The sequence below is a fragment of the Papaver somniferum genome, chromosome 2, assembly GCF_003573695.1.
Source record: "Papaver somniferum cultivar HN1 chromosome 2, ASM357369v1, whole genome shotgun sequence".
NCBI lineage: Eukaryota > Viridiplantae > Streptophyta > Magnoliopsida > Ranunculales > Papaveraceae > Papaver > Papaver somniferum.
Window position 1 is genome coordinate 54,551,617 of NC_039359.1, and position 26,674 is coordinate 54,578,290.

The window sequence follows — 26,674 nt, forward strand, 5'->3', positions numbered from 1 at the left end:
AACCCTGCGAACATGACAGTAGTGATTTTGTTGAACATGACAATAGTGATTTCGTTATTGGAAGCAATTTCTTCAAACTTTCAACATTAATATGTTGCAGATCGATCATCCTGCCAATAGTTTTAACATAATCCCGGAGGTAACAGCTTCAGCAAACCTCGAACTTCGAATCTGGATTGTAGCAGTTGCGATCAACTGGACTGCGGTAACTGCGATTATATGGTCTGCAGCGCGCAGATGTGTTTAGCTGGATTGTAGTAGTTGCGATCAAACTGGACTGCAGCAGTTACAATCAACTAGACTGCGGCCGCGGTTTTTGACGGCATCCAAACTGCTTTCTCACGAATATGATTTTGAAGATTTATGTGCCACTCTACTCAACGGGAAAACACGATTCCTTTTCTCGTAGTCCCCTTAGTCGGCGCCAATGTTTGTACCCGGAAATATTTTAAGGCACTAAACACGATGATTTTGGTGATGATGAGGAAAACACGGTTAAAACATGAAATAATATAAGGATGAGAGACACGAATTTAACGTGGTTCGGCATGGTTTTCCTACATCCAAGGACGAATCCTCTTGGGGAGTGATATTTTATTGATATTTAGAATTACAGTGGATTCTTTCCGTATTAGCTACCTCCCTCTCTTTTTCTCTTTCAGAACTCCCTATATTTATACAATTGCGAATCAAGGTCTCCCCGAAATTGTCAGGTAGGAATAAATTGTATTAAATTTCCCTGCATGCCTCCTGGCCATAAACTCCCCTGCATTAATTCTACATGAAACTGCCTTCCTGTATTAACTCTGCATGAAACTTCCCTGCATGCCTACTAACTTGCATGCCTCCTGGCATTAATCTTCCATGCATGCCTCCTTGTAGTGATTTTTCATGAAACTGCCCTGCATGTCTCCCTGAATTAATCTACTCTTCTGGAATATTGGATTGACTGGTTGACAGGCAGAATGGGCTGGCAGTATGGATGGGAACTGGCTGAAAGCGCATCTGGCAACATGGATGAAAACTGGTTGGTGGCGCAACTGGCAACATGGCTAGAAACCGGATGGCATCGCGACGGAGTACTTAGTTGGAAATTGGTTGGCAGCTCTGCTGGAAACATGACTGGAAATTGGCTAGAGGTACGACTTGGAACCCGACTTTGACAGTTGACCGACGGTTGACTTTGACCATTGACCGGTCACTGAATTTATGTAATACTAGGCAGGCTGGTGGGCCGCCTCGGTTGACTGGTTAGAGGGCATGGATGACAGTTGAACAGTGGCCCAGGCAACATTCTGGCCTAATATGTGGTCATTTTACTCATGGTACAAATATTGCCCCCTCTTAACCTCCAACTTGTTGCGGGGTTAACACTAGTGAAAAATGGATTTATAACCACTTCCTCGTTTTTACAGAAACTACTGTTGTTGGGCTGTAGTTATGTACGGTGCCGTGACTCCTAGTAGTTTTTCTAGGAAAAAAAATGAAAAACTTAAACATGTTTCTCACACAGTTGTTCTTTAGAGGGGTATTTTTGGAAAAATTCTGAGATTCAAGAACTACTGTGAGGGCTGGATTATTCTGTGGAAAGAGAAAAAGAAATCAAACCTTATCTCTTTTATCTCATCTGTATCTATCCTCTTCCATCACTTATCTCTGTCTGTTTCGCTTCATTTTTTTCTGTATCAAAACTTTAGTATTAGGTTTTGCGTCCTCTTCATCTCTATCATAACAACATTAGATCTTGAGGATTTATTCTGAATCGATGAAAAAGAGGTGATGATGCTTATCAACACCAACTGAAAACCAAGATTCATCTAAGCAAACTGAATTGAAAGGTAAGTATCATCTTTATTTATCGTTTCAGTTCAATCGATTAACTTATCCATCTCCAAATTGAAATTTCAGAAGAAAAAGAAATCGATCTCAGTAAACCTAAAAGCTTGATTACATCTCAGTTCTGTTTTCTGATTGGTTATCAGTTTGTGCATTTTTTCATACTTTTAATCCATTGGTTTCTTTTTCTTAGTTTTGTTTTATTGATGGTGTGTATTCTCTTTGTATTCAGGCACTGAAGAAGTAGAAAACTCCACCACCATCTTCAAATCCAACTAAAACTAATGGAGGTAAACAAAATAAGAATATCAATTCATGATTAAATCAATAATTGGTTCTTCTTTTATGTTGGATTTAGGTCTTTTACTGTACTTTTTATTGATTTGTTTTTGTTTTGTGTGATTTCTACAGAAGTGGAGCTAATGAAAGCAAAATGAGAAGGTTAACAACATGCTCATGTTTGATAAAGATAGGATTTAATCTGTGGTTTTGCTTTGTAAGATCATTACTTCAGCTAGTTTATGAAATATTATGCATATTATACCATTTGAAAAATATGGGTTTTCTTATGTTTCTAAATTAGAATCCTTGTGCTGGGAATTTGTGTTGTTACATCTTTGATTAAAATGGTTTCTGTGGTGCATCATTTATCGCAATCCTTAGTTCACCGCTTTCCAATTGTTTCGTGGTTGACATATTCACCACTGTGAGTCTCGTATCAAATAAAAAAAGTATAAAGTTTGCTTTTGATGCATTTTTTGTTATAGTTTTGAAAATTTGTGTAATGGGATTCTTGATACAGGACATCAATATGATAAAGTGTGCTTTAGCATTAATGAGTCATTTAAATTGGCGAAAACGCCTTGCTTTTGATCATTTCATGGGTAAGCAAAGCCTTTACAATCCTATTTCAGTTTGCTAGCTTGATTTTTGGGTGTATAATATTAGGAATTCTTTATATGTAGTTTCTTTATAATTTCTTATTAGGATGGACGTTAATTGCATCTGTGTTTGCCATCACAATGCTAAAATCTCATTTTGTGGAACTGTAGATGCTTTTAAAGCTTTTATTATTATTATGTTGTTTGTCTGGTGTACCGATGGGTTAGCAGGTGCTTTCTGCATGACTGAATGATGGAAAAAATATAAATCTTGCTCTAAATTGCAGTATGCAGGGGTTTTAAAAGCCCACGCTTCGTGCAGTAGGACTGAAGCTTTCTTGGCATATTTCTTTGTTATGTTTGAAGTTTGCATCCTATTCACCAGAGGGGTGGTGTAAGTGTGGTGCATATACTGTAATTTTCATACTGCTCATTTGAGGGAGATGCCTCTCTTGATGTGCTGCAGGTGGTCCATTAGCCTGATAAAGCAATTAACTATTTGACATCATCCCTGTTGGAACTAGAGAAGAACACCTCACCCTGTTGTCTTGTTATCCAAATATGAGTTGGCCCCGTTGTGTACATAGATGGAGTAGATGTTGGTAATCACGTGGGAGCACTCAATTTCTTTAGATTTATAGTTTTGAAGAGGTTTCATGTCATAATTTAGTCATTTCTGATGTATTATGTACTTTTTTTAAAAAAATCAGGACATGGTGGAAGTGATGGCGTCCATGGATACATGTATTCCCTTGATGCTGCAGTCAATGACTTGGTATGTTTCACATGAACGCTGAAAATAAACGAGAATTTTATCTTGCTCCTTGTGATTCATTTAAGTAAAATTGCTTGAAAAAGTAATAATTGATTTGTGTTTTTTGTTGTCTGTTAAATAACAGAAAGCCTTCATTAAGAAGATGTTCACAGAAAATTGTTTTTTTGTATAGAAATCATGGGATCTGTGAAAAAAATCCTTCCGTTGTTGTGCATAGACCAATTACAAGAAAGATTGCTACTCAAATTTCTAACCAAAACCAACCTTGTCAAGTGGTAATTCGTTTCTCTTAGAACCAAAATGTGGCCCAGTAATCTCTTTGTTTAGATGTGATATACGAAATAGATTGGTTTTCCTTAGGTTTATTCAAATGTTTGCAGGAAACTAAGAAGCCAGTACAGAATTCATCATCGATTATGATTGAAAAAGTATCAAATAAGGTCATTATAGATGTAGATGAATATAGAGCAGATAGTTCCTTCTCCGTTCCAATGTTTGTGAAGTACACTGAAGCAATTCTTGATGAAGTCGAAATCTTCGAGGATATTGACTTAATGGTATGATGACTTTGTGTTTTGTGTTAAGGGTTTGTTCCTTATTTTCTTGTAGTGGCAACAGTGTTAACAGTTCTATAATGTAATGTTGTAGGAAGAGGAAGTTGAGATGGAGGATATTGTTGAAGAACTCATTATGGATATTGATAGTTGCGACTCAAAGAACACACTTGCAGTTTTAGATTATATTGATGACATATATGCTCACTACAAGAAAACTGAGGTTAGTCTCACTGTTTTCAACTCTTACTTGTTTCAATTTTGGTGTAGCATTGTCTGATTTTCCTACTCCATTTACTCAAAGTGCACATACTCCATTTACTCAAAGTGCACATTTGAGAATCAAGTGCTAGTCTTACTTGCTTTAGTGACATTCTTCAATCTGAATACCTTCAAATGCTTTGCCTAACTGTTCTAATTGAGAGTGTACTTTACCTTTAGTTTCTTTATTGCTGAAATCCACAAAACTTCAAAAGTAAGAATGAAAAAGTAAGATAGGGTAGACTTGTAAAGCCTGAGGTAACTTGACTGAAACTTGCCTGTTTTGCAGAATTCTAGTTGTGTATCTCCCAACTATATGGTTCAGCAATCCGACATCAATGAGAAGATGAGGGTCATCCTAGTTGATTGGTTAATCGAGGTATACGAAATTTTGACATGATTTTCTATCTCCTAGAAAGGGTAAGCAAAACATATGCTAAGCATCCTTCTTCGTTTGAATCTTGACAGGTGCATTATAAATTTGAGCTCATGGATGAGACATATTTTCTGCATTTTGATCCATAGTATTTTATAACTTTTTATAGCTTGGATACTAACATATTTTCTGCATTTTGAACCAGCTTGAGCTTCTCTCCTTTTTCTTGATCGATCTATCCTTGGTTGATCATGACATGCTTAGGTTACCACCATCTCTGTTAGCTGCTGCAGACATCTACACTGCTCAGTTTACTCTTAACAGGACTAGACATTGGAGTAACACCATAGAGTGGCATTCATATTACTCAGAAAATCAATTACAGTAAGTGATAACTTCTTCCTGAACACACTGAATTCCTTGTTTTTTCTTTGGACATTCGACAGGCAGTGCCATTGTTATGAATGTACACATTTAGCCGACATTTATGATTTTTTTTTTACGAGAAGCTAGTTAAATGTTATTAATTTTAATATATTGGGGTTTATCTCATGGTAGACATCGTCCAAATATCAGATTCGTATTTTTTCTCCTAATTGAGAAACCATTTGTACTCCCCACTAAATATATACATTTTTTTATCAAAGGATGGTTGCAGGTGGTTCTGGACTCGGAACAGTGATGGAGTGGAAGACAAAGACTCCCTTGTAGTGGGATTGGGAGAATTTAGTCATGTTAAGTGGGAAAGTAAATGAAATTCCTAAGGCTTCGCAGCAACCTACTGACTGGGGTGTTGAAGGAAACGGCGGGGGGAATTGATAATGGGTCTTTCTGTTCTCCGCCTGGTGGTGGGAGAGATGGTGCTAGTGGTGGTGGTCATTCTGGGTCTGATTTGGGGAATAGGTCTTCGTCTAAAAGTTCTATATCAGCATCTATTGATTCTTCAGGGAAAGTAGGAAGTAGTAAATCCAAGTTTAACTTTGACACAGTTGAAGATTTGAGATAGTTGAAATTGTAAATTGAATTCACTATTCAATAAATTCACTATTCCATACAAAATGAGTTTAAAGTTGCTATTATATTCAGTTTCGAAGTCATTATTAATTCATTCCCGTTTTTAGTTTTTGATTCAGTTGAATCAGCTTTGGATTCAGCTGAATCAATATCAATTTTTTTTTATGAAATATCATTAAAAAAACTACTGTTTCTGTCAGTTTTTGTCGATCTATTGTTAAAGAAAGTAGTTTTTTTAAAGAATTCAACTTTTGCCAGACACAGTCGTTTTGGAAAAAACCACGGACACAGTCGTTTTTAGTGATATTACTTCATGTCCTGACAGTAGTTTAACTTCCATTTTCCACTAGTGTAAGAAGTTAGTTTTCCATTTTGTATTAACAGACTATGATAAAATTCGCCTTTAAGTATGGATTACTGTTGTTTGAAGTAAATGACAACCTTCCTTGGTCGCTTGTGGAAATCAAGACGCCCCCAAGAGTAAATTACTGTTACTGAAGCATAGAGCAAGTTTTTTTCGTTGATTGTGGAAATCATAACCAGGTCGCCTGATGAGTGCCAAATATTGTATATATTTATCCCTTTTTGTTGGCATTTAACTCATCTTTTATGCATTAATTCTACATTTTATCCCATATTCTGTATTTTCATTGTTTTCAAGAATAAATATTTTTATTAATTAATTTTGCATTTTTAGGTAATAAATAAAGTCTGGATGACTTGCGGAGCAAAAAGAACAGAAAAGTAGTGAAAAGCCGGGAGAAATCACGCAAGGAAGCCGCGAAGAATGGTGCGCACAACCTCATTTTCTACACACAAAAACGCCTCCGTTCTCAGCCATCAGATCTGTTCTTAGAAGCATCCGACGGTCGCTCCTTCATAGAGCATCAAAATCTGAAGTCTCTGCCAAGCACCACAGCGCTGAAATTCCAAGCCTTCAGATTAGATGGTAGTTGAATCCAACGGTTGATCCCTTGATGTTCATCAAAGTTTGATATCTCCGCCTTACACTACAGCACCTAACCTAATCTAGCACCGTTCGTTTCGTTGTATCCATTCATCCGACGGTCGCTCCTCGCTTGCCTCCGCATCACCGTCCGATCTACCTACCAGCTCCACATCTCACGGCTTAGTCTCGCTGAACATCAAAAATCGATGAACCCGCCACACACTGGAGCACCAAACCCTATACTAGCTACCCCAAAACAAACGATCCCTAACCCAAATCGTTTTCTCCTCCTTCTTTCTTCTTCTTTCGCCCTCACCCTCTGCAACCACCATCACCCTGCCAGTTCCATCACCACCACCTTCTCCATCAACAACTCCACCTTCTCTACCACCAACTCCTCTGTCTCAATCATCATCATCCCCCTACTCTCTAGCCATCTATTACATCAGCCCATCACCCCTCTTTCTCGCTGGAACCCTAGGCGTGAAGAGTTGATGAAATAGATGAGGCTATAGATTGAAATTGAGGGCAGAGAAGGATCGAGAGAGAAGAGAAGAGGCATGGGTCACCACCAATTCAGCGGATTTGGTGAGCAATTTCGGAATTGAAAATACATAATTTTAATTTTAGGGTTTGTAAATTATTGGGGCTTTTGAAGTATAAATAGCTCATGGTGTAGAACGTGTGAGGGGTGTTCTTGGGCTAGCCGAGATTCCCCAAAAATTGGGTTAGTTTAGGTTTAATTTCAGTTCTTAAATTTCAATTAAATTTCAATTTAGGGTTTCAATTTTAATTTCCTGTTAGTGTTAAATGTTAATTCCATGTTAATGTCTACTCTTAATTTCTTTTGATTTTCAATTTCACTGTCTTTATCAATTTCACTGTCCTATGTCAGTTTAATTTTAATTGTTTTGATTTTTTTTTGCAAATGTTATGTTAGTATCCTGTTTAGGTTAATTTTGTTCATTGTTAATGTTTGTCCCCTGTTAATGATAATTCTGTTGATGTTCCTGTTAAATGTGCATGTTCCTGTTGATGATTGTGTCCATGTAATGTTAGTTTAATGGAATGATAAGTTAAAACCTGGGTGCATTGTGTTGATTGAGTAGTGGGGAGAAACTAGTGCTCACTAGTGACAATGAGCAAGCTAGTTCTCTTCCCACTCTAGATGAATGCCTTAGCTTTGCTTTGTTACTTCTTCTCCACATCCCTGCCCTTGGCCTTAGGCCTTGGTTCATTTATCTTGTTCACACTGTTTTCTTCATTGTCATCTTTCTTTTGCTGTTTAGTTTTTAGTCTGTTTAATCTTTGCTGTTTTTGCCATTCTTTTGTTCTCTGGTTTGCTTCCAATTTGGCCTAGAGCCACTGTTTACACTCCTCTTTTGCTACTAAGCCAGAAACACCTGTGCTGTTGCTTTTGCCCTGTTGTTGCTTCCCTACCCTGCTACTCAGTGCTTGTGCAGCTGCTTTCTTTGCACTGCTGCTGCTGTTGCTGCTGTTTTCTCCAGCTTTGCTGCTGCAGTACTGCTGCTTTCCTTCTTCACTGCCTTGTGCTTCTGCTCCACTGCTGCTGCGTGTTCCCTGTCTGCTGATGCTCCAAAGCTCATAAGTTACAAAGCCCAAGTTCAATTCAGTGAAACCAAAGGCTAAAAGCCCAGGTTTAATCCCAAGGCCCATCCAACTGAGCCCAAAGCTCAGCTCATTCCAAAAAGCTAAGGCCCAATTCACTGTGAAAGCCCAGTGCCTTCAAGGCTAATTTCAGTTCACTGAGCCCAAGCCTAAGTTTAAGGCCAAAGCTCATTTACACTTCAAAGACCAACTGAGCCCAAGCTCAGTTCATTTCATTGTTAAAAACAAACCCATTAGACCCAATTTACTCAAAGGAGAATCAAAGCCCAACAATAGCAATTTAGGAACCCAATTAGCTAGAAACAACAAAACACACCCGATCTCTGTGGATCGACCCATACTTGCACGAGCTACAACCGACGACCGTGCACTTGCGGTATTACTGTAGGCCCGCGTTTTCATTTCGCTTCATTTTTATATACCCTCCTCGAGGCCTACCAAGTTTTTGGCGCCGCTGCCGGGGATAATTTTTAGGACCTTTTAGAAGCCTACCAAGTTTTTGGCGCCGCTGCCGGGGACCATTTTGCATTTAAATATACGCATCTCCGGGCCCACCAAGTTTTTGGCGCCGCTGCCGGGGATTGGTGCTGTGTTTTTCTTGTTGTTTTATTAGCTATTTTTGCATTTCAGTGCATAGCATTTGCATCTGCATCTGCTTCACTTCATTTGTTGTTGGACCTGCTGTTCTGAACCTGTTTTTCCTCTGCTGGGACGCCACCAAGGAAAAGAACCAAAACCCAACTGGGTTTTTGCAACAATATCAGAGCAGCTGGGCTGTGCTTAAAAGGTAACCCATTTAAGAGAACCCGAATTGTGGGCTTCCAATTTTTTAATTGTGGGCATGTAATATTGAAGCCAATTTTTGGGCTTCTCTTATTTTCTGTTGGGTTTGTAATAATTTATTTGTGGGCTTGTTTGTTTAATTTGTGGGCTTGTATTTAATTTTTGTGAGCTTGTTTAATTTGGACTTGTAATTTGTATTCTGGGTTTTTAAACCCAGCTGAGCTTGTAACCGATCACGCTAGTTGAACTCGTTAGTGGGCCGAGTACCCAAATTCTAGGCCGAGATTTTGGACTCAGTTCCACCAAAAGTTTTCAACCAAGCGGAGCCAAAGCAAACGCAAAACAAACAGTGGGATTGCTCCCATTCAAAAACCAAATTTTATTTTCTTTCTTAAAACAAATAAATAAATAAATAAATAAATATATATATATATTTAACTTTACTTTTTTTCCCTGTTTAAAAAAAAAAAAAAAAAAAAAAAAAAACCAAAATTTTCTTTTGCTCCCAAATTTTTATTTTACTCCCATTTTAAAACCAAATTTTCAAATGTCTCCCACCAAAACCAAAATTTTCCCATAAAAAAAAACCAAACCCATAAAAACCAAATAGTGGGCTTTGTGTCATTTCAAAATGGGCCAACCTCATGCTCTCCATGAATACATGTATCCGTCAATAAAAATTCCATTATCATGTATTGTATTACCTCGAACCAATAACCCTTTTTAAAATAAATGCAAGCATGATACAAATACTTCCTATATTTCGAGGGTTCGATTCTGAGAACCCCTATACTCATGTAAGAGAGTTTGAACAAATTTGTCGGACTATGCAACCTGATCATATGTCCGAAGACTCTCTGAAATTGCGTTTGTTTACATTTTCTTTAAAGGAAAGGGCCAAAACATGGTTTTACGGTTTGAGACCACAATCAATCAACACTTGGGACCAACTCACAGATCTATTTTTCAAAAAATTCTTTCCACATCATAGGACCATCGCTATTCGTCAAAGTATCAATTGTTTTGTCCAATTGGATGAGGAAACTGTTTTTCACTATTTTGAAAGTTTTAATGATTTTGGGGTATAGAGTAGATACCATGATAATTTGCCATAATTGAAAACGAACTCCTTCTTTTTTTTGAAAAAATTGAAAAATTCCAAAAAAATTAGAAAAATGATAAAAACATAAAAATGGAGCTCATTTACCTTGAAATGTTGACTCTTGTGCAAATATGTAATTATTAGGAGTCTTAGTCTAGATATTTAGGCACCCTGATTCTAGCACAATTCACATAGTGATAAGAAATTTGCACGCGCACGATCTACCAATACATGTATGGCCTCGATCTTCAAGGTGTTTGATAGGAAGTCACGATTGCCAATCACTTTAGAATACTGAACGAAACTTGACTAGCTTGTTCTTTGGTTGGTTGGGATAGAAGGTGGAGGTTACATTAAGAAAGACAACCATCGAATTTACCTGGGTGCATTGTGTTGATTGAGTAGTGGGGAGAAACTAGTGCTCACTAGTGACAATGAGCAAGCTAGTTCTCTTCCCACTCTAGATGAATGCCTTAGCTTTGCTTTGTTACTTCTTCTCCACATCCCTGCCCTTGGCCTTAGGCCTTGGTTCATTTATCTTGTTCACACTGTTTTCTTCATTGTCATCTTTCTTTTGCTGTTTAGTTTTTAGTCTGTTTAATCTTTGCTGTTTTTGCCATTCTTTTGTTCTCTGGTTTGCTTCCAATTTGGCCTAGAGCCACTGTTTACACTCCTCTTTTGCTACTAAGCCAGAAACACATGTGCTGTTGCTTTTGCCCTGTTGTTGCTTCCCTACCCTGCTACTCAGTGCTTGTGCAGCTGCTTTCTTTGCACTGCTGCTGCTGTTGCTGCTGTTTTCTCCAGCTTTGCTGCTGCAGTACTGCTGCTTTCCTTCTTCACTGCCTTGTGCTTCTGCTCCACTGCTGCTGCGTGTTCCCTGTCTGCTGATGCTCCAAAGCTCATAAGTTACAAAGCCCAAGTTCAATTCAGTGAAACCAAAGGCTAAAAGCCCAGGTTTAATCCCAAGGCCCATCCAACTGAGCCCAAAGCTCAGCTCATTCCAAAAAGCTAAGGCCCAATTCACTGTGAAAGCCCAGTTCCTTCAAGGCTAATTTCAGTTCACTGAGCCCAAGCCTAAGTTTAAGGCCAAAGCCCATTAACACTTCAAAGACCAACTGAGCCCAAGCTCAGTTCATTTCATTGTTAAAAACAAACCCATTAGACCCAATTTACTCAAAGGAGAATCAAAGCCCAACAATAGCAATTTAGGAACCCAATTAGCTAGAAACAACAAAACACACCCGATCTCTGTGGATCGACCCGTACTTGCACGAGCTACAACCGACGACCGTGCACTTGCGGTATTACTGTAGGCCCGCGTTTTCATTTCGCTTCATTTTTATATACCCTCCTCGAGGCCTACCAAGTTTTTGGCGCCGCTGCCGGGGGTAATTTTTAGGACCTTTTAGAAGCCTACCATCGCCCCCAGGTGAGGCTATTGTAACTGGAAGATCGGCGGGCAAAAATTGAGTATGAACCATCGCTGTATGCAAAAACTAGACTGAAGGCTGAACTAGTTTGTAACGAAAGTGTGATACTGGAGCGGAGTAGTGTTGAAAGTGAGCTGTATTTGTTGATGAAAAACTGAATTGAGGCAGTTACGTAAATTATACTAGTAACAGTTATTGGAAAAGATGAGTTATACTTGAAATCACTCAGCTGGAATCTGTGTCGGCTGTTGTTGTAAGCGAAACTCGGATTTGCAAACTGTCAGTAATTTCCGACTAAACTGGTTAGTAGCAGCTATTGGTATTAAGCTGATGTCAATTACGGACTAAGCTACGGTAGTTGCAAGCGAAAGGGTGTGACCTTCAATAATTTAGATGGTAATAGACTTTGTGTGTTGCTGTACCTCCAATGGTCTTGGTTGTGCTACTGTATATGGAATTGATCTTTACATGTCGTCAATAGTTATATGAATCAGGACAGCAACAACGATGTAGACTAGATCGCAATAGTTTCTGCTGAACTGGATTGCAATGATTGAGGTAAACTAGACAGCGACGGCCACAAAAAACTTTCCTTTGTAGAATGAGAAAAACTGGGTAGTAACAGCTTTGAGCAAAGCTGGTCTGCAGCATCTACGACCAGCTGGATTGCAGGAGCTGCGAACAGAGCTGGACTGCAGCTTATTCGATCAGTTGGACTGCAACAGCAACGAGCAAAGCTGCACTGCAGTAGCTGCGCTCAGCTGGACTGCAGGGGCTGCAAACATAGCTGGACTGCAGTAGCTTTGATCAGCTAAAATATAGGAGCGACGAGCAAAGTTGCACTGCAGCAGCTGCGATCAGCTGGACTGCAGGAGTTGCGAACATAGCTGGACCGCAGTAGCTTCAATCAGCTGGACTGCAGCATCAACGAGCAAAGCTGCACTACAGTAGTTGTGATCAGCTGGACTGCAGGAGTTGCAAACATAGCTGGACTGCAGTAGCTTCGATTAGCTGAACTACAGCAGCGGCGAGCAAAGTTGCACTGCAGAAGCTACGATCAGTTGGACTGCAGGAGCTGCGAACATAGCTGGACTGCAGTAGCTTCGATCAGCTGTATTGCAGCAGCGGGTAGCAAAGTTTCCCTGCAGCAGCTGTGATCAGCTGGACTGCAGGAGCTGCGAACATAGCTGGACTGCAGTATCTTTGATTAGCTGAACTGCAGCAGCGGCGAGCAAAGTTGCACTGCAGCAGCTGCGATCGATTGGACTGCAGGAGCTGCAAACATAGCTGGACTGCAGTAGCTTCGATCAGCTGGATTTCAGCAGCAGGGAGCAAAGTTGCACTGCAACAGCTGTGATCATCTGGACTGCAGGAGCTGCGAACATAGCTGGACCGCAGGAGCTGCGAACATAGCTGGACCGCAGTAGCTTCGATCAGCTGGACTGCATTAGCAACGAGCAAAGCTGCACTGCATTAGCTGCGATCAGCTAGACTGCAGCAGTTTCCGAGGAACTGGATTAAAACAGTTCGATAAACCTGGGTGTAACAGTTACTAATAAAACCAGACTATATCAGTTGTGTCCAACTGAGAATTAATGAGCAAAACTGGATTGCATCAGTTGCGTCCAACTAAGTGTAGCAGTTGCTTTTGAACTGGACTACAACAGTTCGATCAACTTAATTGTAGACGTTATTAATGTTACTATTTGAAATAATTATATCAAAATATTAGGGTGTATGCTCGCCCCCTCTTAATCCTGTAACTCGTTGGAGGATTAAGAAGTTCGGGTTACCTTTTGTTTCGATTCCAACAGCTGAATGTCACATTGTATTCAGGTGCCACGTAACTCGCCCCCAAGCGTGTGGAGTGTTACACAGCTCGCCCAAAAAAAGTTACTTTGGACCATGAGGTTTTACATATCTCGCCCCAAAGTGATGGTCCCCCTTGTTTAAGTGGTATGCAATTCGCCCCCAGAAGATAGTAATTGTTATGCTGCTCAATGCTCGCACAAGGGGGAACACCCTTGCTGCATCTTGCTCGCGCATGGTTTGAAGTCGTCAGCTATCTAGAATTCACGCAGGGGGACAATCCCACTATTCCAGATGCACGCAAAGTTGAAATGTGTGCATCTCCTTGTGAGAAAATGCTCTCCACATTGTAGGTGTCCCATTGAATCAAAACTGGACTGCTACAGTCATATTGGAACTGGACTGCAGCTATTACTGCAGAACTGTATTACAACAATTGTGACAAAAACTGGACTGCAACATTTATGATCAACTAGATTGCAGCATTACTGAGGATAACTGGAGTACAGCGGTTTGTATAATTGGACTGTAGCAGTTTTAACTAGCACCGAACGTGTGCGCGTTGAGGTTTATCAATCGAACTAGCACTCACGATCTTTGAACATGGGAATGTTGTGGGTATAAACTCGACGCAATAGCATTCACGAACATTGAATATGATATGTAGTTTTCACTTGATAGCGGTTGACCTGCCGCTCGGAACCTCAAAAATAAAATTTTCCAAACTCATGATTTTTCACTTCCATGTTGTAGGGAATTAAAAGACGATTCCAATGAACCAAAAATCATTCGAATCGGACTTAAAGCAAAGAAGTTATCGACGAAACAAGATTTCCACTTAGCACGCGCGCTGAAGCTGACGTGGCATTGCTGATTGGACCGCATTGTTGACTCGACCACTTTGCTGACGTGGCGCTACTGACTGGACACATTGATGATATGGCAATTGATGACTGGACATATTGCTGATGTGGCAGTTGCCGACTCAACCCAGCTGCTGACGTGGCTGCAACTGACTGGACACATTTATGACGTGGAAGTTGCCTACTGGACCCACCTGCTGACGTGGATGCTGCTCACTAGACACATTGATGACCTAGAAATTTCCGACTGAACATTTAAGTTGACGTTGCTACTGATGTAGTGTTGTCACTGCTAACATGGGTGAACAAGAACCTGACGTGGGTGACGTTGACCAAAACAAGGGTGACAAAAATCCATAACGTGGGTAAATGAATCAGCTAACGTGGGTGATCATAAAATTGACGTGGGTTAACAAAAACTTGACGGGAGTGAACGAAACCCGACGTAGCCGCCGGGGTTGCCGCCGGCATTTTTTTTTTTCATGTTCAAACTTTTCGCAACACTTTTCTGGGACTGTGGTCTTTCCTTTCAAACTTCTTACAACAAGTCTCGACTGTGATCTTTTCTTCAAACTTTTGGCAACAATTTTCTGAACTGTTATCTTTCCTCGTCTGCAACAATATTCTCTTTGAACTTTTAGCAACGGTTCGTCGGGCACTGTGGCCGTTTCTCATGGACTTTTCTGCCGTTGTCTTGCTTCAATTTTGTGGTATTTTCTGGAACTTTTTGAGATGCTGGAAGTCTTCTCTAGGGTTTGCAAGCGCCTAGTTATGTTGGAAACTAGACAACCCTGCGAACATGACAGTAGTGATTTTGTTGAACATGACAATAGTAATTTCGTTATTAGAAGCAATTTCTTCAAACTTTGGACATTAATATGTTGCAGATCGATCATCCTGCCAACAATTTTAGCGATGTTTGCAGCGAGTCAGTTTTAACATAATTCCAGAGGTAACAGCTTCAGCAAACCTCGAACTACAAATCTGGATTGCAGAAGTTGCGATCAACTGGACTGTGGTAACTGCGATTATATGGTCTGCAGCGCGCAGCTGTGTTCAACTGGACTTTATTAGTTGCGATCAAACTAGACTGCAGCAATTACGATCAACTAGACTGCAGCCGCGATTTTTTACGACATCCAAACTGCTTTCTCACGAACATGATTTTGAAGATTTATGTACCACTCTTATCAACGGGAAAACACGATTCCTTTTCTCGTAGTCCCTTAGTCGGCGCCAATGTTTGTACCCGAAAATATTTCAAGGCACTAAACACGATGATTTTGGTGATGATGAGGAAAACATGGTTAAAAACATGAAATAGTATAAGGATGAGAGACACGAATTTAACGTGGTTCGGCATGGTTTGCCTAAATCCACGGACGAATCGCCTTGGGGAGTGATATTTTATTGATATTTAGAATTACAGTGGATTCTTTCTGTATTAGCTACCTCCCTCTCTTTTTCTCTTTCAGAATTACATTTCCCTCTATTTATACAATTGCGAATCAGGGTCTCCACCTAATTGTCAGGTAGGAATAAATTGTATTAAGTTTCCCTGCATGCCTCCTGGCCATAAACTCCCCTGCATTAATTCTATATGAAACTTCATGAAACTGCCCTCATGTATTAACTCTGCATGAAACTTCCTTGCATGCCTATTGACTTGCATGCCTCCTGGCATTAATCTGCCATGCATGCCTCCTTGTATTGATTTTGCGTGAAACTTCCCTTCATGTCTCCCTGAATTAATCTGCTCTGCTGGCAGACTGGATTGACTGGTTGACAGGCAGAATGGGGTGGCAGTATGGATGGGAACTGGCTGACAGCGCATCTGGCAACATGGCTGGAAACTGGTTGGTGGCACAACTGGCAACATGGCTAGAAACCGGATGGCATTGCAGCGGAGTACTTAGTTGGAAATTGGTTGGCAGCTCTGCTGGAAACATGACTGGAAATTGGCTAGAGGTGCGACTTGCAACCTGACTTTGACAATTGACCGACGGTTGACTTTGACCATTGACCGGTCATTGAATTTATGTAATACTGGGTAGGCTGGTGGGTTGTCTCGGTTGACTGGTTAGCGGACTTGGAAGACAGCTGAACAGTGGCCCATGCAACATTCTGGCCCAATATGTGACAATTTTACTCACGGTACAAACAGAGTTATTTTGATTCAGTTTTTTACATATTAATTTTGATACATCTAACGTGTTGTTCGTTGTTGCAAGATTCCAACAGTAATTGTACTAAATTTTGTGTTGAATGTGTTACCCAACCCATGTCCTACAGTCATTAATAGGCAATAAAGAATTCAACAATCCAAAATACAGAAATTTTATGCCTTAGAAAACAAAAGTTTAATGATCCACAGTTTTCCAAACTAACAACATTGCTAGATAACTAATTATTCGAAATGCCTCGTAGTTACAGAATGTCTGAGTAATTGTATTAATGTTTTGGTGAATATGTTACCCAACTCATGTCGTAATTGTAAATGTAAGTAATTGTACTAAAAATGTCATGTCATACGATCATCAATAACAAATAACAAATTCAGCAATCACAAATACAAAAATTTATACCTTTGAAAACAAAAGGCTAATGGCACACAGTTTTGCAGACTAACAACATTGCTAGATAACTAATGTTCCAAACGCCTCGCAGTTAACATAATTTTAAGTACATTATGCTCACAAGTACATCTCCGTTCACTTAATACCACAGTTAACATAAGCTTATTCTTAAAAAACCAAAACAGCTTCCCTTCAGTCTTACTGCCAACCTTCAATCATTACTGCAAAGGAAGTAAAATCATTATTAATAACAAAAAAATATCCACAAATCTCAATAATAAGAAAAGAGTATAGATCATTATTAGCGGCATCAAGTATCTATGAATCGAAGCAAAGAGAATTACCTACTTACATTAAACATTAAGTATGGCTCAAAGCCCATTCATGGAATCACTAACGATTTCATCAAAATTCTCGGCCAAGGATTCGGGAGAAAGAGTTGTTCGTTCGATTACACAAATTAAGGATGATATTTCCGAATTCTTTTTGACAAAATAAGTTTTTCAAACGGAGCCAAATGTTTCACAAAGGCTTCAATATGTGATGTTTCCGTTATCCAAACATCACTAAGGTGTTGTTGAAGAGCGACAAGTTGTATGGAAGAAAGCATAAGCAATACTAAGGTATACATTCAAACAACAACATGATTAGAATCTAATTGTGGCATTGAATTAAAAAACAAATGTGGGGGAGGAAACATTGGAATCCCACAACATATAACAAGATGGAATATGGTCAGATAAGGTAACAGGACATGAATGTAAACTTGAGCATATCACATTGTGCACGAATAAAATCGATGGATATAATTTCATAACCTGCTAGGTATTAGCCTTCCCTAAAACACTGAATCGAGTAGGAAATCATCTTAATAATTAAGACAGTACGTAACTAAAAAAATTTGAACATTGACTGGCGCAACAATTTCATACCTTCTTTCTCTTAACTAAACATTTAATCAAACCACTCGGTTTCCCTCTTAAAATGGAAGTATAAAGTGCTTACAAGTAGTACGAGTAGTATAACAATCTGAACCTTGACTAGCATAATAATTTGGTACTTTATTTTTCATTCCCCTCCGTGTCTTTCTTTTTGGCATGCATCATCGCAGTAGTCATGCACCTGATAGAAAATACAGAAAACTTATCAACCTAATAACTTCAGATGCCAATAGTTTATCACATACATATGTGTGGAACATTTTATAAATTGATTCTGTGAAAAACAGATTTTGTTCTTGAACCTTAATCTTTATTATGAAAGACTATTTCTTGAAAAACTTCATAATTAGATCATTGCATGTTATAAAAGAGGAATGCGTAAGATGACATAATTTATAAACATACACAGACATCATTCAAATTTTTTTAAAGATACACATGGCTTACGATGAGATTCATCGCTCATTATACTAGATATAATGTGGATTATATTTTTATGGCTTTATTCTAGTCAATTAAGTTAATAAACATGTGTTTTTCAAGAACAAAGATAAACATGTGTTTTCAAAGATAACTTAAAAGAAAGAAGGTATGCAGAGATTGCTTGCAAACTTTTTTCGCCAAGAAAAAACAGAAAAATAAAAATGAAATAAAACTAAAAATACAAATACAAAAATTTGACCGAGCGTCAAAATATGTAAATAAAGTATACATAGCAGGTTTTATTCAAATCTTAAAATTATATGTGTACGCTAACTTTAAAAATGCACGGATAAATACTTATATGAAATTTTATATATCTTTTCTTTTAAAAGGATATATGTTTATTGATTATATAATGTAAAAGATAATCAATATTACCTTTATCGTTAATATATTTTCACAACGATTAATCTAAATATAGTTCTTTATATGAAGAGGGAACAAAACAACCCACATTTGGGTGATAGCCTCGCAAATTGGGAGATACTCATGGTTAAATGGGAATTGGTTTGGCATAAGGGGGTTTGAGAGATGAAAATACCATATTATCTTTTATACTTTTTACCGAATAAATTCTAAAGAGAAAACCTAAAATCTAAATCCAGCTCAAAATATAAGCATTATACAATCTCTTATTCTCCTTTACCGATCTTCTTCTGTTCCCTTCTTCTTCTTTTCGTCCATCACTTCCTTACTTCATCGATAATTAATCGTCGAATCCAAAATTTTCTTCGTTGATAGATTAATACCTTATAAAGAAGAGTCGAACCAAATAATGTTTTAGACGTTACCCTAATCTTGGAATCGGGAATGCGACTAAAATAAAGCAAAAAAACAAATATGACAATCAAACTATATGCAGTTTCAAATCAAGAAGATGAAAATAACTCGGCCGATTAACCTGTAAGTGGCTCCGATAAGAAGGTTGGTGATTCCATTCATTTTTTTCTTTTAGTGTTCAGATTAATCTGAATTTTATTGGATTTTCATCAAAGAGGAGCATTTGAAATAATATTAAAAACCTGCACCCTTACTTCACTGCTCTCACAGCTACTGATTTTGTAGGAAATTTTATTTGGACTAGAGGATATCCAGGACATTATGGAGAATGGGGAACAACAGAAAGAGGAGACTTAGCTTTTGATTGGGCCACAGCACGCATACACTTCACCATGCTATACCACAATGCTGTTAGTTTGGGTAACACAAATATCAAACTAACTTTTAGAGGGTTCAATAGAAGTTGTTCTGTCTGGTTACCAAACTTTCTATTAACGGCGACCTAAAATTTAGGGTCACACTAGTAGACTGTATAGGTCCCTATGCAATTTTTTGTGTCACAATGCAAATGTATTTCAAAAGATGCAAATTTTGGGTAAGACAAATTTAAGTTTGGCCAGAAGGGGCAGCAAAAAAATGGCGTGATGCTGATACAATCATTGAGTTATAGTGATTTTGAGTTACATTAGCAGATGTTGGTTCCCGTGAATTCGAGTCAGAGGCAAATTTTAAATCTTCTTGTGTCACTTAGCAAAAGTTTGCATTCATTTACGGTGATAAGGCAGTATTTGAGTCACAGTTGCAATTCTGATATCTGAGGTATTTTGTTTCTTCCCGTTATGTTCTATATGCATTTAACCGGGATAGAAATTCCCAACAGTTTTGATTCAATGGAGCAAACAATAAACATCAGTTAGTTAGATTTTCGGCATCATTTATTACCTAGAAGATTCAAAAAAATAGCTCATCTGAAGATATAGGGTTCAAAACAGAGCTTGAAGTCCTAATCTTGCTAGATCTTGTGAATTGATCAAACCTATTAGAAAAGCCCATCGAAGTCGAAGCTTACCTTGAATTCTAATCCAACAAGTCCGGCCAACAAGTTTAAGATACTACATTTACTTATAATGATTTTTATTAGAGTTCCGCACATGTAAAAGAAAAATTACAAACTAATACTGCTGCCTAAGCATCTCATACATGTAGTTATACATTTAATGTCTTCTAATTATATGACTTCTCCATCCTAAAATGAAAGTATAAAATGCGTACAAGTAATACGAGTACTGAACCTTTACTGACATATTAGTTTCGTACTTTATTCGTCGTTCCATATGCGCTTTTCTTTTGGCGCGCATCATAATGACAGTCATGCACCTGACAGAAAATACAGCAAATTCATTAATCCAGTAACTTCAGATGCCAATAACTATATCATATACACATATGTTGTCCCTTTTAGAATTTCTACAAACCAGAATTTTGGCCTGATTTAATATAATGGAAGACTGTTCTTTGCAAAACTCCGTCATTTGCATGTGATAAAAGAGGAATGAGCAAGAATGTAAGATGAGTGTCATTGTGAAGATATACAGACATTCGAAGTCTATAAAAGCTGCAAATGGAAACGATTCAAATGGCTTAAATGGGGTTCTCAAGGCCTCGTTTAAGAGGTGGAGTTTGACAAAAATAACCAGTCGTCACAATAATAAAGCCAAAAAAAGAGAGAAAAACAACAGATGATGCAAGAAAACAAAGACTATTATGGAGAAGTAAAGAGCAAACAAGAATTTAGCAGGAAAACATTAATACTAGACATCACTAACCGTAATTTTGTTTAACCCTGGTGAATTCTTCAATGGATTTAAGTAGTGCTCCATATTTCATGGATTTTAGTGGCCCCATGTGCCTGTAACAAAAGTAAACAAATTCAGAATGATAGCATTCCTGAGCAGGGAACTTCAATTACAAGATAATATATGCTGGGCAAATCGGACAAGGAAGATAAACTATTAAAATCTGCTTAGAGGTCATCCACTGTCTTCTGTTAGTTGATAGAAAACTCACACAATCTCGGTATATGGCGTTCTCCACGCAGGAAAGCCTAGGTGGCACCTAACAGCTCCATATGTCAGTAGCAGACTGGGTTTTGGCCCATAATGACCTAATATCCAAGAACTGTGTCAAAAATGTTTTTACAGTATGGACCTGAATCTAAAGAATTATTTTAAGATAATAAGCATATCTGTACAAGAAACGAACCAACTTCTCGCAAAGCCTCTGTCAAGTCGGATTCTGTGAAGATTGTCGACTTATGTTGATTTCCATCCGAACTATCAATTTTCAAGTATTTCGAACAGAGAAGACTACTCGCTTTAGCTATTCCTGCTTTCCCATCAGATAATGAAGCAAACTCTAGAGTCATTTGATCCTGATCAAGATCGATTCTCTTTACATCATTTTCCTGCATGACAGCTCTGTCGTCACTCATAATTCTTTACAGGTTAAGATCAGATATCACAGATCAGAGTTGCCAGATCACACAGCCATTCGAAATTCAGATGGATGTGTAAGACTATGCCATTGGCAAAAGAACTTTAGAGGAACATTAACATTTAATCTATTTTAAAGGAAAGAACAAGGCGATGAAGAAATAATATGGTGGGGTGGGCGGGGAGGTGCAGTTTTCAATATATGCTTATCGCATTGCAGGACTAGAACTACAAAATAAGTAATAATAGTCCAGAGTCTGAACTAGTTTATGAGGGATTTCATTGGTGTGAAATTTTTAAGTACAAACATGCGAAGTTAATTCCACATTACACCCATAACGGGATAGATTCAAAAAGAACTTATATAAGCTCCAGAGTCCAAAAATAGAGGATAATAAGTAATATTTTAAATTCAATGTTGTATATTCTGCATGGTCTATGATCTTAGTAGATCACCCTACGATTATCAGTCCTTACAACTCTCAAGTTTACTTACAATGTGTATGCCTAAGTATTTTATTATTGGGTGAAATCCTCAGTACAATATTTACTAGGTGTAACTGTGTACGAATCCATGGCTTGCAGCACCGACACACAGGCAAAGTGCAATTCCCAGATGACAGATTGTAAGCTATTGCTTCAAGTACCAAACAACGACAATGAACACTCTTAAGCATGTGAACTTATTATAAAGGTTATCGATATACTAGTTCTAGCAGTGGCATAGCTAACATGTGGCTAAGTAACAAGGAACTTACTCCCTGCAAATAATGATGACGCTGAAGGAGCTAACTTTACCTAGAATTATACTGGACACCTCAATAAACTGGAATGCCGTCATGCAAAATGCATTTTTTTAAATAAGGGTGAAACAGTCAGGTTCCTTTAACAGATTACACAACATGATAAGAAGAGATAAATCATGACTTCTTTAACCAAATGCATCATCTGATACAACCTGTCTGTTTGATATGAAGCCTTGACAGGTGTAGTATTTGATGAACCAGGAACATCATTGATCTCAAGTATATAAACAAGTTAAATTTGCTCCAAAGTAGCAGGACCATCTTCTAAATAAAAAAATAAGATGATTTCAGAGAAAGAGGCGGAGAATAAAATATGAAACTAAAACATACCCATTCTCTTGCATCAAGTTCCTGCAAAATGACTTTCTTGCACTCCTTCAACAGACCTAAAACACAAAAAGTGACTAACACTGAACAACAACATGGTATATAAAGAGTTAACAACAAATATTAAAGTAATAACTATAAACATTTTTAGCACTTCCAGTCTTCTCTTTTCACTTACCAGCCCTATCATAAAGACAGATGCGCTTCACTCTAATCTGTGATAACCACTGTAAAAGCTTTACGATTCTTGCTACATCATAAGCTTCTTCATCTTCTACTACAATGGCTAGGTACCGTAGATTGGTTAAATCAAGAGTTTTATACTTCTTAAGCAGCCCGCTTGATATTAAGTAGCTATGAAGTGTAAGGGTTGTCCTCAGAATTACATGCCAAACAATAATCACAAGGTGGAGAAAATCCCAAAGTACTTGAAGCAATAAGGCAAAAGTTTCCTGAAATGGACATAAATGAACTTGTAAATGAACAATGCTACTGCAAGACCTCTGCCATATATAGATAATGAATACAAAAAGAAAATATTGGCATTGCCAAATAATGAATGTAGACAGAAGAATACAAGTCATTTACTTGAGCAAGTAGATTTGCAGCTCTTGCGATTCTATCATTTACAAGTTCAAACCTACAAAACAGGGGAGACAAAGCAGGTGACTACACACATCAACTTAAGCCTTTATCTAAATCAAAATTTAAGTTAACAAGTACAGCATGATCCTCTATTTGGAATAACTGCTAAATACTGCAATATTTAAATAGCAAAGGATAAGCAGATTGGAAATAAGAATCAGGCAAAGAAAGTGACAGAAGCAGTTGACTGAAAAGAGAACTAGTGGAAGCAGAGATGAAAGACTTGTGGAGGGAACACCCAGAACGCAAACAAGAAGAGAGAACCTTACAACTAATCCAGAAACAATAGAGAGTTTCTAAGGTCAGAATTCTGTATGGTAAATATATACTAAAGAAAAAGATTGGAGGAGTCAAAATCAGAAAATCCCATCATTTTCCACACATTAAACAACTAGCTGAAGGACGCAGTGAAGATGAGGTGATCCTAACACCAACCCAAACATTATAAACATAAGATACTCAGAGGAAAGGTTAAAGTGGAGATAATGAAAGGTAAAGAAGTATACCCGCTATTGTTGTGTTTGCTTCTTAGTACTTCCATAGTTATGAGTCAATCTTTGGGTAGTTAACGTCTGCATTCGAGTCAAAGCAAATCAAGAAACCCAATCAGTCGAAAATAAACATGATCATGTTAACATCATTGGGCAGTTGACTAAACTATGGTACTTGAACATAAACATGATCATGTTAACATTATCGCCAATATTTGGTTATTATTTACCATACAATATTGAGCCAAATTCAGCGCTCCAACTCAGCATCTAAATCTAAAATCTTGACACATCTATATCCCATCAAACTGGTTGACATAACTAATCTCTCTCTCCACTCGTTTAATTTCGAACTACCTTGTATTTCTAGTTCAATTCCAATGCCATCTTCACCAACTGACTACTAATAAAAGATGTCTAAGGCAGACGTCTGTAACTGGAAGTGATGCAAAGAAAATTTCTACTGCATCATAAATTAAGTTCAAATTACAAAACTATAAGGGTAAGCCGCCGATGACTCGATATGACAATGTTCTCACGGATATTATGTGAAACAAAGATTCAAGTTATGCAAGGAGTGACTTATGCTAATATTACTCTACACTAAGGTCCCATTCAAGAAACTTATAGAAAATAACACTCAAAGCATACCACAAACACTCGGTGTGCAAAGTTCAGGACAGAGATACCATTGAAGATGCAGACACGAAAAAGTGAAAAACCATGAAGTCTTTCGAATAGGATATACAGTGCTCAAAAAGAGGGTATTCTCAACTATGCATTTTCATTCTTCTACTTGAGAAAAGAAGCAATAAATTTACTACAGATCGGAAAAAAGGAAGAATATAGGGCGATTCTCAATAAATTTCGAATAGGATATACAGTGCCCACCTGTTTGACACGTAGACATCAATATTCTACCAAGCACAAACTCGAAAAAACAAAAAATGGACTCACTAAAACCAGCGAGAAAGCAAAAACCATAACTTAATACTAACTACCCAAAGAAAACAACAAGGGATCAGTAGTTATTGCCTTCTAAATGTACATACTACTTGTTGATACTACGCAATCCAAAGGGAAAATTTCAGAAGTATTCCATACTTCAAATCAACCAATCTCTAGTTATTCATATAATCAATTTTCAGTTTTGATCCTCACCTGATTCGCGAGAACCCTACCCAGAACGAATTGAAGAAAAACATCTGATTTCATTTCTCCTTTTAATGCTGTTAGACAATACTATTTAATCAACTAAACGTTCTCATGTTCGATGAATTTCGACAACTCCCAGAATATGACTGGCTAGTACCTAACAGTCAGTCGACTCGTCATCACTCGCACTGTGGGGATCTTGTTGGCCTACCTCCAATCTACTAAAGCAAGAACTCACATGCTATAAACAAAAAAGCACTAGAATTTCAACATCCCAATGCCTATTACAACATGGGTTCATCTCCATAACCCTAATACCATCACAAAAATTTGATACAATTTCCTAAATAATCTCCAATTTACCCCAATTTTTTCTAAAACATGTGTGAGACGGACCAAAAAAGCATAACCCAGATGAAATTAAACAAATTTAAGCAAAACCCATTGTTGGGGATCAACAGTATCTTCAAATAAAGATCAAACAAATTGTCCCCATTAACACTGATCGATGAAAGTTACAGCAAAAAATCAGGAATTGTGAAACTAATGATAAATTTATAAAAAATCCATGTAAAAGAAGAAGAAGTACCTCTGGGAGTTGAAACGGAATAAACGAGTCCAATTTTTTTCTGCAGAATCCAGGACTTCTAATGAGAGAAAGAGTCATGTTGAGCAAGATTGCAAGAACCAGGAAAAAAACGAGGAACAGCTAAAATATCGATATTGGATATTTCCACCCACCGGTAATTTATTTTTATTTTTTTTTTGATACGGCACAGCTAGGCCAGCCATCAGAGCAGACCTAACAAGCTGGACCAGCCCCACCGCCATCCTATCAACAAGAACCAATCTCAGCTCTATTCATAAAGGAAATTGGTGAAAATGGTGGTTCCAACCTTCCCTAATGGGAATCAAACCCCGTACCAAGGGGATGCCTTGACCACTATATTAGACAGTTGTCGGCATCCAACGGTAATTTACGACACTAAAACTGTTTGTTTGGATCTGACTCGGGATTACAATCTGACTTTGTGTCTGACTCGCCCGAGTAAGATTTTAGGCTTGTTTTGAATTATATACTATTTAATAACTTTTTAGTTAGATGATCTGATGATCATACGAGTTATACCTTGTTTGTTTGGATATGGCTTGCAACCAGAATTAGACTCAATAACTAATTTGGTCGAATTAAATGTTGGAATATTTGCTTTTTAGAAATCTTTCGATATCTAACTTGAAGTTTGACTCACAATTATTTAAGTCATGCATTATTTTGTACATACCTGACTAGAGATTTGACTACGAGTTATGTGAATCAGACATCATTTTGCACATAGCTGACTCGTTGATCACGTATCTTAGTAAAATAAAAAATAGTACTATTTTATAATTTTTGAGTCAAATTCAAATTAGTCAGATCCAGACGAATCAGTCGAGCGATAAAAAAAATAATAACAACCAACACATTACTTGAAAGAAAAAAAAAACATACAACGTGCAAGTCTAAATGTAATAAAATATATTTTGTTCTTCTTGTTCCTTGCTCCTAAGCTAGTCAGGCGTGATACTGCAGTGCCCAGTATTCTTGCCACAAAAATACCACCAACTGGTATAAGAAGTGAATCAAACGAGATTTATTTCTGGAACAATACTGATCATACTTCAAACGTCTCCCTTTAACGGGAAGGATACATAGACAGTTGCGCAATCAAGTTA

At 37.9% G+C, this 26,674-nt stretch overlaps 2 protein-coding genes across 4 annotated transcripts; one reads left to right on the forward strand and one right to left on the reverse strand.

Moving 5' to 3' along the window:
• The first annotated feature begins 2,620 nt into the window (after positions 1 to 2,620).
• Positions 2,621 to 4,832, forward strand: LOC113351053 (cyclin-B2-4-like). Its single transcript, XM_026595124.1, has 7 exons — positions 2,621 to 2,720; positions 3,428 to 3,492; positions 3,645 to 3,767; positions 3,873 to 4,049; positions 4,147 to 4,269; positions 4,597 to 4,686; positions 4,776 to 4,832. Exons 1-7 carry the CDS (start codon positions 2,621 to 2,623, stop codon positions 4,830 to 4,832), a joined length of 735 nt encoding a protein of 244 aa, XP_026450909.1.
• A 15,300-nt stretch (positions 4,833 to 20,132) lies between these two features.
• On the reverse strand, positions 20,133 to 25,644 carry LOC113347692. 3 transcript variants are annotated; one of them, XM_026591366.1, is made up of 9 exons: positions 25,548 to 25,644; positions 23,819 to 23,884; positions 23,256 to 23,307; positions 22,846 to 23,119; positions 22,671 to 22,726; positions 21,305 to 21,506; positions 21,110 to 21,206; positions 20,869 to 20,951; positions 20,133 to 20,419 (listed from the first exon to the last, which is right to left on the reverse strand). In XM_026591366.1, exons 2-9 carry the CDS (start codon positions 23,851 to 23,853, stop codon positions 20,412 to 20,414), a joined length of 807 nt encoding a protein of 268 aa, XP_026447151.1. In that variant the 5' UTR covers positions 23,854 to 23,884; positions 25,548 to 25,644; the 3' UTR covers positions 20,133 to 20,411. The 3 variants fall into 3 exon arrangements, with proteins under 3 accessions (XP_026447151.1, XP_026447149.1, XP_026447150.1); XM_026591364.1 differs by lacking the exon at positions 20,133 to 20,419 and adding an exon at positions 20,426 to 20,657; XM_026591365.1 differs by lacking the exons at positions 20,133 to 20,419; positions 25,548 to 25,644 and adding exons at positions 20,426 to 20,657; positions 24,965 to 25,024.
• Between the last annotated feature and the right edge of the window lie 1,030 nt (positions 25,645 to 26,674).